Here is a 14989-nt window from a genome sequence, read left to right as displayed (position 1 = left end):
CATGGTCATCCGCAATCAACACGGTGCTCGGATCAAGTTGTTACAATAAACCACGATATTTGCGTAACAAATGAGCACGTCTCCCGTGACAACTGATAAAGAGCAAAAAACGCGAAGCTCATTCGAAACCGGCTACTAAAAGTGACAAAAAGAACGATGTTGAGAAATTATGTACGATTGTCATACGGGTGATCCGTCTAAAAGACCCAACATGATGGAATACAGTAAGAAATTCACTCCCATCTTCGCTTTTGAATCTATTTTGTCGGAAATTATTTAAAATTCTTACGAACAATTTCTATACCCGCTTGATTTTCCAGATTACTTAACCGAATCTACTGTTGAATACGTATTGCAATAAATCATTGTATTTACATAAATAAAAAGAAAGGCAACTAATACGATAACTTGCATCTTATAATATTATTAACTGATTTGAGACCCAATTAGGTATCACCAAAGAAATGTTTCGTCATATTATACGTGTTGATTCATTACTCGCCATAGAAAGGAAGAGATTCGTCAGTAACGCATATCACAAATCGGTTGCATTGAAAAATATTACTACTTCAGTGGGAATAATTTTCAACGGCTGATTATCACATTATTGTTACTTGGGATCTAATTATGAATAAAATAGTGTGTCCAAAAGGTCGTATCTACGATACATTCGTGAATTCGTGAATTTAACGGACTTGTGTATATTTCCCCAAAACGGTCAATCAACCCACCACGGGAACCCGATGCTGTTCCGATAACTCATCAACGACGCATATTTCTTGGATGATTTCTAAACAATTACATGAATTTCAAACAAGTTTCTTGCAATTTTAACACATATTATGTAACTCATTAACATTCCACCAATGTCCCCTCCTCACTTCGTGAAATTATTCTTCTACCTAAGCCTGCCAAATTTTTAAATTCTGTTTGCGGAAATCTGTAGAAATACTGGGATAGATCACAATCTTGTCTCAGAAAAGACCAATGGATTGTTGGAAGTAGAAGAACGCTCTCGAAGCTTCCGAAAGGTCTTACAACTTTTCCGCTATGTTTTTTTTTACAGAAATATCGTACTTCAAAGCCTGCACGTATCCAAACTTCTTGCCAAGACTTTTGACGCATTCATTCGAGCGACAAACAGTTCAGCATGAAACCATCCGTATATAATTGATAAGGATTTGATTACAAATAATCCGGAATACCCATCTTTAGGTCAGTCGTTATAGTTTCTCATATCCAATTTATAATTGTAATTGGTTATCATCGTTTTTCAAAAAAGTTTCCTGAGTGGAACGTGGGATTGACGTACATTAAATTACGTTCAATTGTTATTAATTTACTTTACATCGGCAAAACCTTATTCAGAGACTTTTTATCGATGTCACTTTTTAATTACGTACGTTTGGGTTGCATCTTCCAACAATTGGATTGATACTGTAACTTCTGTCTCTCGGACTTTCAACACTTAACTAGTAATTTTCTACCGAATTGACAATGAATGATTTTCATTCCCGTTTATTCATAATAATCTATAAATTTCACCTCCTCAACACTACAACGCTCGGTAATCTTTCAACTTTCGTCCTGAACGACAGAATCGCGAGTCATATCATTATCACTATACGGAGAATCTTCTTGTAACAAAAATTCCAGTACAGACAGGTAATTTGTGGACACTTCGTACATTTTGACAATGTTTCATGAATTTCTTCATGAAAGTAGGAGAAGATAATTATTTTGTCGTGAATAACATCTTAAAATATAATGAGCGTTTCCTATAATTCCGACTAAGAAATTTCGTCAAAGTTTACGAGATGTCCGCAAATTACCATTCAGCATGGGGATTCTCAATACAGAAGGTACCTTGGTTATAATGTACTTCACTTTTCTGAAGAAATAAAATTCAAAAATGACTCGCTATTGATGGATATTGTATGGCCGGATATCCGGCCAAATTGCTATCCTGCACATCCTTAATATTATTATTAGGGGTTAACGGCAAAGTGCAGAAATTGCGGGTAATGTAGTATCGACTTTGTCGGGTATATGTATTATATTTTCAAACTCGAAATCCCTAATAATCAACACGGGCACTGCCATAAATGTATAATGAAGCGGACGGATATGGGTAATTATAATCTGGGCCATTTGTTAATAAATTTCTGAACAATCTGGTGTTTGGGGGTCAGCGGACAGAGTCATAAACTAACCGGGTAATTGAGTGAGAAATTCGTCGGGGAAGGTCAATTTTGAAAGGTGAAAAACCGTTAAGGTTTTTCTAGCGACATTTCGGCTGGGCCTAGCTAGCCATTATAAGGATTAAAGGACATTCCTAAGCGCTCAGATATTCGTTATACGGTAGCCATGTCCTTTAATCCTGATAATGGCTGGCTAGGCCCAGCCGAATCGTCGCTAAAAGAACCTCAACGGTTTTTCACCTGTCACCTTTGTCACATGTGACCTTCCCCGACGAAATCCTCACTCATATACCTTCTCGGGTCACGAAAAGCCACTCGTATAACCAGGTCATATGAGTAGACTTTGCGAAGGACCGACTAGCGACGAGGGAGGACCACCCCGATCACCACCAAGCCATCATGGAGCTGTGCGGATGACGAAATTGCGATCTAACGTTAAGTTCTGCGCCGCGATGCTACGACAGGTTCGCGTCGAGTTGCGCAATCTACGAAATCGATGACGGATCGATTATTGCTTATTCTTGTAGGTATGACGTCACGTAGGGCATTGCGTACCGAGATCCGTGTTGCGGCAGGTCGTCGATTTTGGAAATCACTCAAGTTCTGGCGATATTACGAGATAGTCGCTTTTTGGAGCTTTGCGAACCAATGGAGCCGCCAAAAATCACGAGGGGATTAGAGAATTTGTTGCGTGGATGTAGAACGGTAAGCGCTGCTTATATCCTCGCGACTGAATTACTAGAGTCATCGAGTAACGGCTTGCCGAATAACGACTAGCCGTTTTGGATTTGCATTGTCGAAAAGTACTCGAAATTTGTTTGCCGATACTTTTGCTTGGTGACGGTAGTCTGAGTTGCGCGTTATGGAGTTGAATAAATTTTAAGTAGGCGAGAATATTGAGTAGAGTCACGATTTGGAGTTAAGTCTTTTTCGTTTTTTAATTCAATTGCAGCCCGAATTCCGCTGTACAAGGTTGAGTTACGGTAACGGATTTTTCAGTGTCGTCTCTCGTTTAGGTCGCAAATTGCCGAAATGGAGTGTTCAAATTAGCAAATAGCTTTTTTCAGAGCTTTGAGAAAGTTTGAGTTCGAATGCGTTACGCTTGCGTTTAGTTGAGTTCACGGTTAGTTAAGATAAATAACCCCGGTGACCGAGGTGCAGTAAAAATCAGCGTCACAGTAAACACATTACATAAGGAACAACTATACATCTTCATCCTTTGGTTAACTTCTTCGACTATTTCTCCTATCGTTCGCATCAAGAAAAGGTTTCTAACTCTATAAACAGGAAACCAGGTGTATATTTATTTTGCATCTATTTAGATAACATTATTTTTGTCGATCTGATGGAGTTGCATTAACATTACTGAATTTGGCTCAAATGAACTTGTATAGTTGAAAAGTATAGATAGATAGATGGATAGATACGTCGTTCGACTCTGCAAAATTTGAATACACGCTGTGAACGATGGTAACATCAGTCCTTGTCGTTTTTACGTACCGATCGTTTGTCGGACTGGGTTGCGCGCGCACGACACGATGCAGAGGGCGTCGCTTGACGATGAACTCATAACGCCCCCACCCTATTACGAAAAGTCCCATGAGGCTATCAGTCTTTCCGTGTCCTCAGTCGACGCTGGATGTATCTTCAGTCAACGCTGCGGACATAGTTCTTCTCCGATTGTGAACGGAAATCGCGTTAACCGCTTGAATAATTGTCATAAAGTTACAATTTTTCTGAGAGCTTACAATTAAAAAGCAATTGGTGTGGTAATGACGTGAAAATATAATCAAATTTATTCGACGTTGACGATGGTCTGAATGACGGAAAAATCTTGGCAACTTGGACCATCTGTGATATCTCCATACGCAGTTCCACAAAGCACACGAGGTTGACTTCGGCGCCAAATTTCGCACGTTACATCCGTATGTCACGGTAAGTTAGGACTTTTGGCTTACAAGCTCAGTACCGAATTTTTCAACCTCTATTGCTAGATACATGGAGAGCCATAAACTGACTGCCTGATTTTACATTTCAGGGAATTTCTGGGCCATTCTAACACCGAGGTTTTGGTTTCTCAGTCACAGTACGTTCGAAATATATACCGAAAATTGAATAATTGACTTTATACGAAAGTAAATCTTTGATATCTCGACCTTGGTGATGCTGCTTATTGCTTTCAACAATCTCATCAAAAGAGATTTCAGTTGTTAGTAAAATATCCAACATATCTTCACATCGTTATATGAAATACCCAGAAAGTATGAAGTGCCACTACGAAGTACTCGGCGTTTCGAGAGATGCGTCAGACGACGATTTGAAAAAAGCGTACAGAAAACTAGCACTGAAATGCCATCCTGATAAGAATTTCGACAATACTGAAGATGCTAAAGAACAATTTCAAATCGTCCAACGAGCATGGGAGGTCTTAAATGATCCGCAAGAACGAGCCTGGTATGACAATCACCGAGAAGCCATTTTGAAAGGAGGGATAGGAGGGAATTACAAAGATGATTCGATCGATTTGTTCCAATACTTTACTACGAGCTGTTATGAGGGCTATGGCGATGGCGAAAAAGAATTTTACACGGTTTATGGAAAAGTTTTTGAACAACTGACTGCTGAAGAATCAGAGTTTTGTAAAGAAGAAGATTTGGACGATAAAGTATCTGGTTTTGGGAATTCCACTAGCTCATATCACGATGTTCACAAATTTTATGCATATTGGCAAAGCTATTCGACTAAGAGGTCATTTGCTTGGCTAGATACATACGATATTCGTGATACCCCAAACAGACGTGCTTTAAGATTGGCAGAAAAGGAGAACAAGAAAATTAGAGATAAGGCTAAAAAAGAACGCAATGAACAAGTTCGGAACCTTGTAGCATTTGTTCGCAAGCGTGATAAACGAGTTAAAGCGCATGCAAAAATCCTGGCAGAAAGAGCTAAAGAAAATACCGAAAAAACACAAGAACGGAGAAAGCAACAACTGATCCAGAGACAAAAAGAACTGGAAAGTTATACTGAGCCAGAATGGTCAAAGTTTTCTAATATCGAACAAGATTTAAAGGTTATTGAAGCAAATCTTGCTGCTGAGTTTGGAGAGGAATTAACTTCAAATATAGATTCTAAAGATGCCGATGATACGGATAGTAACACCCTGTATTGCGTTGCTTGCAGCAAAATATACAAGACACGGAAAGCATTTGCGAATCACGAAAATTCCAAGAAACACGACGATAATGTTTCAACCATGATAGCCTCCTTCTTGGCTGATGAAAATATGGAATTTGAATGCAGTATTCGAAAGTACAATTCGGACTCTGAATTGAATTTTAAATGCGGTAGCAAAACAAATATTTTTTTGATAAGTCCAAACCGGAAAAGTGTGATATTGGCAACAAGCCGAGAAATACGAGATTTCTTGATGAACCGCAGTGAGAATATTGATGTGAATGCGAATGGCAACCAGCGAAGTACATCAAATGAAGAAATGATTTCGGATAGTGAATCAAGTTCTACAAGTGAAAAAAATACAAATAAGCTTGTGAAAAAAAAAGGTGTTGAACTAGCCACAGGCCCAGAACCGGAAGCCTTTCTTGTAGTAATTAAAATACACGATAACATAAATATACTGATTCCTGAATGTACATTGATATCAGCCCAAGAGAACGAGCTTGACAACCCAGTGTTAGATATGACAGAAAAATCTCGCAAAAGTAAGAAGAAGAAGCGTAAAAATGTTCAAAAAGTCATTCTTGAACAAACAACCGACGATGAGCAAGAACTAGATGCTCATTTTGGGTGGTCCAAGAAACAGCGAAGGAAACAAAAACAAAAGGAAGCAACTCTTGACAACAAATATCACACTGTCCCAGAAACGATTGACAATTTTACTAAAGGCAACAAAGTAAATTTTGACGATACTGACTTGAGCTTTGAAGTAGATGCCAGATTATTAACTCAAAGTACAAAAAAATCTAAAGGTAAGAGAGCAAAGGAAGCAAGAAGAATTCAGAAGTTAAGCTCTGATGAGAGCAGACGCAAGGACAAGAAGGAAAAAAAGAGAGAAGGGTCATGGGAAGAAAGCGTTCTGGATTTATATCACTTGTGTATTTTATGTGGAGTAGACTATCTAATCAAGAATGAATTATATGATCATTTTGCGGAGACTGGTCATTTTATCCATATCCGGAATTTACCAAAGAATGAGATGTATGATTATTATATGGAGGCCGGTTATTTTTCATACATGCCGAATTTAATTTATCATTTTTAAAATGTTTAAGGGCTATTCTGGTTTGGACGCCCGAATTTTAGGTGTTTTTCGGATGCTGTAAAAAAAAAAACCAATAAATATTTTTCGTATCCATTTTCTTTTACCAGTTATTTATTGATATTTTAAGAGTATAAAAAAGTCAAATTAGTTAAAAAATAATCAAAATTGAAAAATCTGCAGGCCGGCAAATTGGGGGCTCACAAAAAAATGGCGTGTCTTGGTTGGCAGGATTCTAGTCCTTCCAGTGATCTGAAACAAATTTTTTTTTTAAATTCTTAATGAAGAAGGATGTAGTTATCGCACTACGTGTGGGTTTTTGAGGAGAAGAATTTTTCATAAAATGGCGGCGGTGTGAAAAATGAGTCGCGTTTTTTCCCTGTTTTTTTTCAACTTTCAGAATTTTTAAAACATAGTAAAACAAAAAAAATTTTTCGCAAGCACGCTTCTTTACGCGATGCTCTAATATATACAGAAGCTCCGTGCCAAATTGCAAGTAAATTGGTTGATTAGAACTTGGGATATCGTACCAACCGTATCGAAAATAGTAGTTTTGAGAAAAACGCGTTTAAAGTTTGAGGTCGAGTTTCGCGGAGTCTGATTCGTTTAATGGCGTGTTATACTTACATTTTCCTAAGCAGCGATCCCTGCCCAATTTTTCCACTTCAAACGTGAGATTTTGTTTTTTTCTAAGGAAAATATCGAGTACAAAAGACCTTTTTTAACTGATTCTTCTTAATCATTGTTTGCCTACTGTGTAATGTTCATTCGTTCCGGCCGGACCGCCGACCGGTTTAGTCGGCGCGTCGCAAATGAAGCTGTAAATTTGAAAATAATGAGAATTTTGAAAAATCCTCTTAAGGACATATTCTTAAAACTCTAAGCTTTGAAAATATGGCCAGAAAAAAATCGAATTTTTCGAATTTCTAAACCAGAATACCCCCTTAAGACAATCCTGTGAAGAGTATATAATCTGGGCCACGTGATAATAAATTCCTGAACGATCTTGTGTTTGGGGGTCAGCGAGTCTTACCTAATTTCCAGAAAAATATTTACAAGTAGTATTTTTGTTTGGAAAGGTCTGGGATTTCTGCTGCAAATAAACTGACTGGGAACAACAATATATCACAATTAACATGGTAAAAAAAGTCATTTGCAATTTTTCAAAGAACGCAAGATAGATCTTGCAACTGTTCTCCGTGGAGTAGGCCTACTGGGGATACCACGTGAAAAAAAAAAACGCGCCGGGTGTTCTACCGCTTGCGGTGGTGTGGAAACGAGCACAAGTGAGCTTATTTTCACTGGTCAAATACTAACGTATATATTGTAGTTATTCAAATGACAATTTTATTACTGCGCAAATTTAACTCACTGTCAATAAAACTCATGCTTCGATGATCTGTAACGAATGTGGAATCGTAATAACTTCGGATTTCTCTAATTTAGTCGGAGTGAATTCCACGTGAATACATTTTTCTTCTTGATAAATTTCGCTTTTTAATTGAAATGAGTAAGATGCGCATGCCTTTGGAAATTCAGAATTTGGCAATTCCAACATGTTTCTCCCTCTCTTGACCTTGCGCAGTCGACACAGTAAAGTCGTTGAATTGTAAAATTCGAAAGTTTCAGTCTTTACTCATTGGACAGCTCGACTTTTCGGAGAAATTAGTTCTATTTCAATTGCCTATCCGGCACAGCATTCCCAGTATTTCGTTCTTGAATTTTTTGTATTACAAGAATTCGTAAATTCAAATTTAACCGCGCGTTTTGTGCGTAAACTTGATACTGCAAGGTTCTGAGCACAAGTCATTCAGCGCCGTGGCTGACACGCGTCGCGCACGGACATTGATAAAACAATTATCAACTACCGTTTGAGTCGAATCATGGTCATCCGCAATCAACACGGTGCTCGGATCAAGTTGTTACAATAAACCACGATATTTGCGTAACAAATGAGCACGTCTCCCGTGACAACTGATAAAGAGCAAAAAACGCGAAGCTCATTCGAAACCGGCTACTAAAAGTGACAAAAAGAACGATGTTGAGAAATTATGTACGATTGTCATACGGGTGATCCGTCTAAAAGACCCAACATGATGGAATACAGTAAGAAATTCACTCCCATCTTCGCTTTTGAATCTATTTTGTCGGAAATTATTTAAAATTCTTACGAACAATTTCTATACCCGCTTGATTTTCCAGATTACTTAACCGAATCTACTGTTGAATACGTATTGCAATAAATCATTGTATTTACATAAATAAAAAGAAAGGCAACTAATACGATAACTTGCATCTTATAATATTATTAACTGATTTGAGACCCAATTAGGTATCACCAAAGAAATGTTTCGTCATATTATACGTGTTGATTCATTACTCGCCATAGAAAGGAAGAGATTCGTCAGTAACGCATATCACAAATCGGTTGCATTGAAAAATATTACTACTTCAGTGGGAATAATTTTCAACGGCTGATTATCACATTATTGTTACTTGGGATCTAATTATGAATAAAATAGTGTGTCCAAAAGGTCGTATCTACGATACATTCGTGAATTCGTGAATTTAACGGACTTGTGTATATTTCCCCAAAACGGTCAATCAACCCACCACGGGAACCCGATGCTGTTCCGATAACTCATCAACGACGCATATTTCTTGGATGATTTCTAAACAATTACATGAATTTCAAACAAGTTTCTTGCAATTTTAACACATATTATGTAACTCATTAACATTCCACCAATGTCCCCTCCTCACTTCGTGAAATTATTCTTCTACCTAAGCCTGCCAAATTTTTAAATTCTGTTTGCGGAAATCTGTAGAAATACTGGGATAGATCACAATCTTGTCTCAGAAAAGACCAATGGATTGTTGGAAGTAGAAGAACGCTCTCGAAGCTTCCGAAAGGTCTTACAACTTTTCCGCTATGTTTTTTTTTACAGAAATATCGTACTTCAAAGCCTGCACGTATCCAAACTTCTTGCCAAGACTTTTGACGCATTCATTCGAGCGACAAACAGTTCAGCATGAAACCATCCGTATATAATTGATAAGGATTTGATTACAAATAATCCGGAATACCCATCTTTAGGTCAGTCGTTATAGTTTCTCATATCCAATTTATAATTGTAATTGGTTATCATCGTTTTTCAAAAAAGTTTCCTGAGTGGAACGTGGGATTGACGTACATTAAATTACGTTCAATTGTTATTAATTTACTTTACATCGGCAAAACCTTATTCAGAGACTTTTTATCGATGTCACTTTTTAATTACGTACGTTTGGGTTGCATCTTCCAACAATTGGATTGATACTGTAACTTCTGTCTCTCGGACTTTCAACACTTAACTAGTAATTTTCTACCGAATTGACAATGAATGATTTTCATTCCCGTTTATTCATAATAATCTATAAATTTCACCTCCTCAACACTACAACGCTCGGTAATCTTTCAACTTTCGTCCTGAACGACAGAATCGCGAGTCATATCATTATCACTATACGGAGAATCTTCTTGTAACAAAAATTCCAGTACAGACAGGTAATTTGTGGACACTTCGTACATTTTGACAATGTTTCATGAATTTCTTCATGAAAGTAGGAGAAGATAATTATTTTGTCGTGAATAACATCTTAAAATATAATGAGCGTTTCCTATAATTCCGACTAAGAAATTTCGTCAAAGTTTACGAGATGTCCGCAAATTACCATTCAGCATGGGGATTCTCAATACAGAAGGTACCTTGGTTATAATGTACTTCACTTTTCTGAAGAAATAAAATTCAAAAATGACTCGCTATTGATGGATATTGTATGGCCGGATATCCGGCCAAATTGCTATCCTGCACATCCTTAATATTATTATTAGGGGTTAACGGCAAAGTGCAGAAATTGCGGGTAATGTAGTATCGACTTTGTCGGGTATATGTATTATATTTTCAAACTCGAAATCCCTAATAATCAACACGGGCACTGCCATAAATGTATAATGAAGCGGACGGATATGGGTAATTATAATCTGGGCCATTTGTTAATAAATTTCTGAACAATCTGGTGTTTGGGGGTCAGCGGACAGAGTCATAAACTAACCGGGTAATTGAGTGAGAAATTCGTCGGGGAAGGTCAATTTTGAAAGGTGAAAAACCGTTAAGGTTTTTCTAGCGACATTTCGGCTGGGCCTAGCTAGCCATTATAAGGATTAAAGGACATTCCTAAGCGCTCAGATATTCGTTATACGGTAGCCATGTCCTTTAATCCTGATAATGGCTGGCTAGGCCCAGCCGAATCGTCGCTAAAAGAACCTCAACGGTTTTTCACCTGTCACCTTTGTCACATGTGACCTTCCCCGACGAAATCCTCACTCATATACCTTCTCGGGTCACGAAAAGCCACTCGTATAACCAGGTCATATGAGTAGACTTTGCGAAGGACCGACTAGCGACGAGGGAGGACCACCCCGATCACCACCAAGCCATCATGGAGCTGTGCGGATGACGAAATTGCGATCTAACGTTAAGTTCTGCGCCGCGATGCTACGACAGGTTCGCGTCGAGTTGCGCAATCTACGAAATCGATGACGGATCGATTATTGCTTATTCTTGTAGGTATGACGTCACGTAGGGCATTGCGTACCGAGATCCGTGTTGCGGCAGGTCGTCGATTTTGGAAATCACTCAAGTTCTGGCGATATTACGAGATAGTCGCTTTTTGGAGCTTTGCGAACCAATGGAGCCGCCAAAAATCACGAGGGGATTAGAGAATTTGTTGCGTGGATGTAGAACGGTAAGCGCTGCTTATATCCTCGCGACTGAATTACTAGAGTCATCGAGTAACGGCTTGCCGAATAACGACTAGCCGTTTTGGATTTGCATTGTCGAAAAGTACTCGAAATTTGTTTGCCGATACTTTTGCTTGGTGACGGTAGTCTGAGTTGCGCGTTATGGAGTTGAATAAATTTTAAGTAGGCGAGAATATTGAGTAGAGTCACGATTTGGAGTTAAGTCTTTTTCGTTTTTTAATTCAATTGCAGCCCGAATTCCGCTGTACAAGGTTGAGTTACGGTAACGGATTTTTCAGTGTCGTCTCTCGTTTAGGTCGCAAATTGCCGAAATGGAGTGTTCAAATTAGCAAATAGCTTTTTTCAGAGCTTTGAGAAAGTTTGAGTTCGAATGCGTTACGCTTGCGTTTAGTTGAGTTCACGGTTAGTTAAGATAAATAACCCCGGTGACCGAGGTGCAGTAAAAATCAGCGTCACAGTAAACACATTACATAAGGAACAACTATACATCTTCATCCTTTGGTTAACTTCTTCGACTATTTCTCCTATCGTTCGCATCAAGAAAAGGTTTCTAACTCTATAAACAGGAAACCAGGTGTATATTTATTTTGCATCTATTTAGATAACATTATTTTTGTCGATCTGATGGAGTTGCATTAACATTACTGAATTTGGCTCAAATGAACTTGTATAGTTGAAAAGTATAGATAGATAGATGGATAGATACGTCGTTCGACTCTGCAAAATTTGAATACACGCTGTGAACGATGGTAACATCAGTCCTTGTCGTTTTTACGTACCGATCGTTTGTCGGACTGGGTTGCGCGCGCACGACACGATGCAGAGGGCGTCGCTTGACGATGAACTCATAACGCCCCCACCCTATTACGAAAAGTCCCATGAGGCTATCAGTCTTTCCGTGTCCTCAGTCGACGCTGGATGTATCTTCAGTCAACGCTGCGGACATAGTTCTTCTCCGATTGTGAACGGAAATCGCGTTAACCGCTTGAATAATTGTCATAAAGTTACAATTTTTCTGAGAGCTTACAATTAAAAAGCAATTGGTGTGGTAATGACGTGAAAATATAATCAAATTTATTCGACGTTGACGATGGTCTGAATGACGGAAAAATCTTGGCAACTTGGACCATCTGTGATATCTCCATACGCAGTTCCACAAAGCACACGAGGTTGACTTCGGCGCCAAATTTCGCACGTTACATCCGTATGTCACGGTAAGTTAGGACTTTTGGCTTACAAGCTCAGTACCGAATTTTTCAACCTCTATTGCTAGATACATGGAGAGCCATAAACTGACTGCCTGATTTTACATTTCAGGGAATTTCTGGGCCATTCTAACACCGAGGTTTTGGTTTCTCAGTCACAGTACGTTCGAAATATATACCGAAAATTGAATAATTGACTTTATACGAAAGTAAATCTTTGATATCTCGACCTTGGTGATGCTGCTTATTGCTTTCAACAATCTCATCAAAAGAGATTTCAGTTGTTAGTAAAATATCCAACATATCTTCACATCGTTATATGAAATACCCAGAAAGTATGAAGTGCCACTACGAAGTACTCGGCGTTTCGAGAGATGCGTCAGACGACGATTTGAAAAAAGCGTACAGAAAACTAGCACTGAAATGCCATCCTGATAAGAATTTCGACAATACTGAAGATGCTAAAGAACAATTTCAAATCGTCCAACGAGCATGGGAGGTCTTAAATGATCCGCAAGAACGAGCCTGGTATGACAATCACCGAGAAGCCATTTTGAAAGGAGGGATAGGAGGGAATTACAAAGATGATTCGATCGATTTGTTCCAATACTTTACTACGAGCTGTTATGAGGGCTATGGCGATGGCGAAAAAGAATTTTACACGGTTTATGGAAAAGTTTTTGAACAACTGACTGCTGAAGAATCAGAGTTTTGTAAAGAAGAAGATTTGGACGATAAAGTATCTGGTTTTGGGAATTCCACTAGCTCATATCACGATGTTCACAAATTTTATGCATATTGGCAAAGCTATTCGACTAAGAGGTCATTTGCTTGGCTAGATACATACGATATTCGTGATACCCCAAACAGACGTGCTTTAAGATTGGCAGAAAAGGAGAACAAGAAAATTAGAGATAAGGCTAAAAAAGAACGCAATGAACAAGTTCGGAACCTTGTAGCATTTGTTCGCAAGCGTGATAAACGAGTTAAAGCGCATGCAAAAATCCTGGCAGAAAGAGCTAAAGAAAATACCGAAAAAACACAAGAACGGAGAAAGCAACAACTGATCCAGAGACAAAAAGAACTGGAAAGTTATACTGAGCCAGAATGGTCAAAGTTTTCTAATATCGAACAAGATTTAAAGGTTATTGAAGCAAATCTTGCTGCTGAGTTTGGAGAGGAATTAACTTCAAATATAGATTCTAAAGATGCCGATGATACGGATAGTAACACCCTGTATTGCGTTGCTTGCAGCAAAATATACAAGACACGGAAAGCATTTGCGAATCACGAAAATTCCAAGAAACACGACGATAATGTTTCAACCATGATAGCCTCCTTCTTGGCTGATGAAAATATGGAATTTGAATGCAGTATTCGAAAGTACAATTCGGACTCTGAATTGAATTTTAAATGCGGTAGCAAAACAAATATTTTTTTGATAAGTCCAAACCGGAAAAGTGTGATATTGGCAACAAGCCGAGAAATACGAGATTTCTTGATGAACCGCAGTGAGAATATTGATGTGAATGCGAATGGCAACCAGCGAAGTACATCAAATGAAGAAATGATTTCGGATAGTGAATCAAGTTCTACAAGTGAAAAAAATACAAATAAGCTTGTGAAAAAAAAAGGTGTTGAACTAGCCACAGGCCCAGAACCGGAAGCCTTTCTTGTAGTAATTAAAATACACGATAACATAAATATACTGATTCCTGAATGTACATTGATATCAGCCCAAGAGAACGAGCTTGACAACCCAGTGTTAGATATGACAGAAAAATCTCGCAAAAGTAAGAAGAAGAAGCGTAAAAATGTTCAAAAAGTCATTCTTGAACAAACAACCGACGATGAGCAAGAACTAGATGCTCATTTTGGGTGGTCCAAGAAACAGCGAAGGAAACAAAAACAAAAGGAAGCAACTCTTGACAACAAATATCACACTGTCCCAGAAACGATTGACAATTTTACTAAAGGCAACAAAGTAAATTTTGACGATACTGACTTGAGCTTTGAAGTAGATGCCAGATTATTAACTCAAAGTACAAAAAAATCTAAAGGTAAGAGAGCAAAGGAAGCAAGAAGAATTCAGAAGTTAAGCTCTGATGAGAGCAGACGCAAGGACAAGAAGGAAAAAAAGAGAGAAGGGTCATGGGAAGAAAGCGTTCTGGATTTATATCACTTGTGTATTTTATGTGGAGTAGACTATCTAATCAAGAATGAATTATATGATCATTTTGCGGAGACTGGTCATTTTATCCATATCCGGAATTTACCAAAGAATGAGATGTATGATTATTATATGGAGGCCGGTTATTTTTCATACATGCCGAATTTAATTTATCATTTTTAAAATGTTTAAGGGCTATTCTGGTTTGGACGCCCGAATTTTAGGTGTTTTTCGGATGCTGTAAAAAAAAAAACCAATAAATATTTTTCGTATCCATTTTCTTTTACCAGTTATTTATTGATATTTTAAGAGTATAAAAAAGTCAAATTAGTT

General features: G+C 38.1%; 2 protein-coding genes across 2 annotated transcripts; both read left to right on the top strand.

Moving 5' to 3' along the window:
* Positions 1–4464: 4464 nt before the first annotated feature.
* On the top strand, positions 4465–6521 carry LOC124294083 (dnaJ homolog subfamily C member 21-like). Its single transcript, XM_046737941.1, has 3 exons — positions 4465–5510; positions 5640–6416; positions 6491–6521. Exons 1-3 carry the CDS (start codon positions 4465–4467, stop codon positions 6519–6521), a joined length of 1854 nt encoding a protein of 617 aa, XP_046593897.1.
* Positions 6522–12823: 6302 nt separating this feature from the next.
* On the top strand, positions 12824–14880 carry LOC124294082 (dnaJ homolog subfamily C member 21-like). Its single transcript, XM_046737940.1, has 3 exons — positions 12824–13869; positions 13999–14775; positions 14850–14880. Exons 1-3 carry the CDS (start codon positions 12824–12826, stop codon positions 14878–14880), a joined length of 1854 nt encoding a protein of 617 aa, XP_046593896.1.
* The last annotated feature ends 109 nt before the right edge of the window (positions 14881–14989 follow it).

This window comes from Neodiprion lecontei, chromosome 4, assembly GCF_021901455.1.
Source record: "Neodiprion lecontei isolate iyNeoLeco1 chromosome 4, iyNeoLeco1.1, whole genome shotgun sequence".
NCBI classification, from domain to species: domain Eukaryota; kingdom Metazoa; phylum Arthropoda; class Insecta; order Hymenoptera; family Diprionidae; genus Neodiprion; species Neodiprion lecontei.
The sequence above is the reverse complement of the archived record's forward strand: the minus strand, read 5'-3'. Positions and strand labels throughout refer to the sequence as shown.

What these genes read in the sequence shown, in the direction of transcription:
- LOC124294083 (XM_046737941.1), top strand. Translation starts at nt 4,465, where the DNA reads ATGAAGTGCCACTACGAAGTACTCGGCGTTTCGAGAGATGCGTCAGAC. An exon ending in TTTGAATGCAGTATTCGAAA is followed by an intron (nt 5,511 to 5,639) that starts GTACAATTCGGA and finishes GATGAACCGCAG; the next exon opens with TGAGAATATTGATGTGAATG. An exon ending in AATTTACCAAAGAATGAGAT is followed by an intron (nt 6,417 to 6,490) that starts GTATGATTATTA and finishes AAAATGTTTAAG; the next exon opens with GGCTATTCTGGTTTGGACGC.
- LOC124294082 (XM_046737940.1), top strand. Translation starts at nt 12,824, where the DNA reads ATGAAGTGCCACTACGAAGTACTCGGCGTTTCGAGAGATGCGTCAGAC. An exon ending in TTTGAATGCAGTATTCGAAA is followed by an intron (nt 13,870 to 13,998) that starts GTACAATTCGGA and finishes GATGAACCGCAG; the next exon opens with TGAGAATATTGATGTGAATG. An exon ending in AATTTACCAAAGAATGAGAT is followed by an intron (nt 14,776 to 14,849) that starts GTATGATTATTA and finishes AAAATGTTTAAG; the next exon opens with GGCTATTCTGGTTTGGACGC.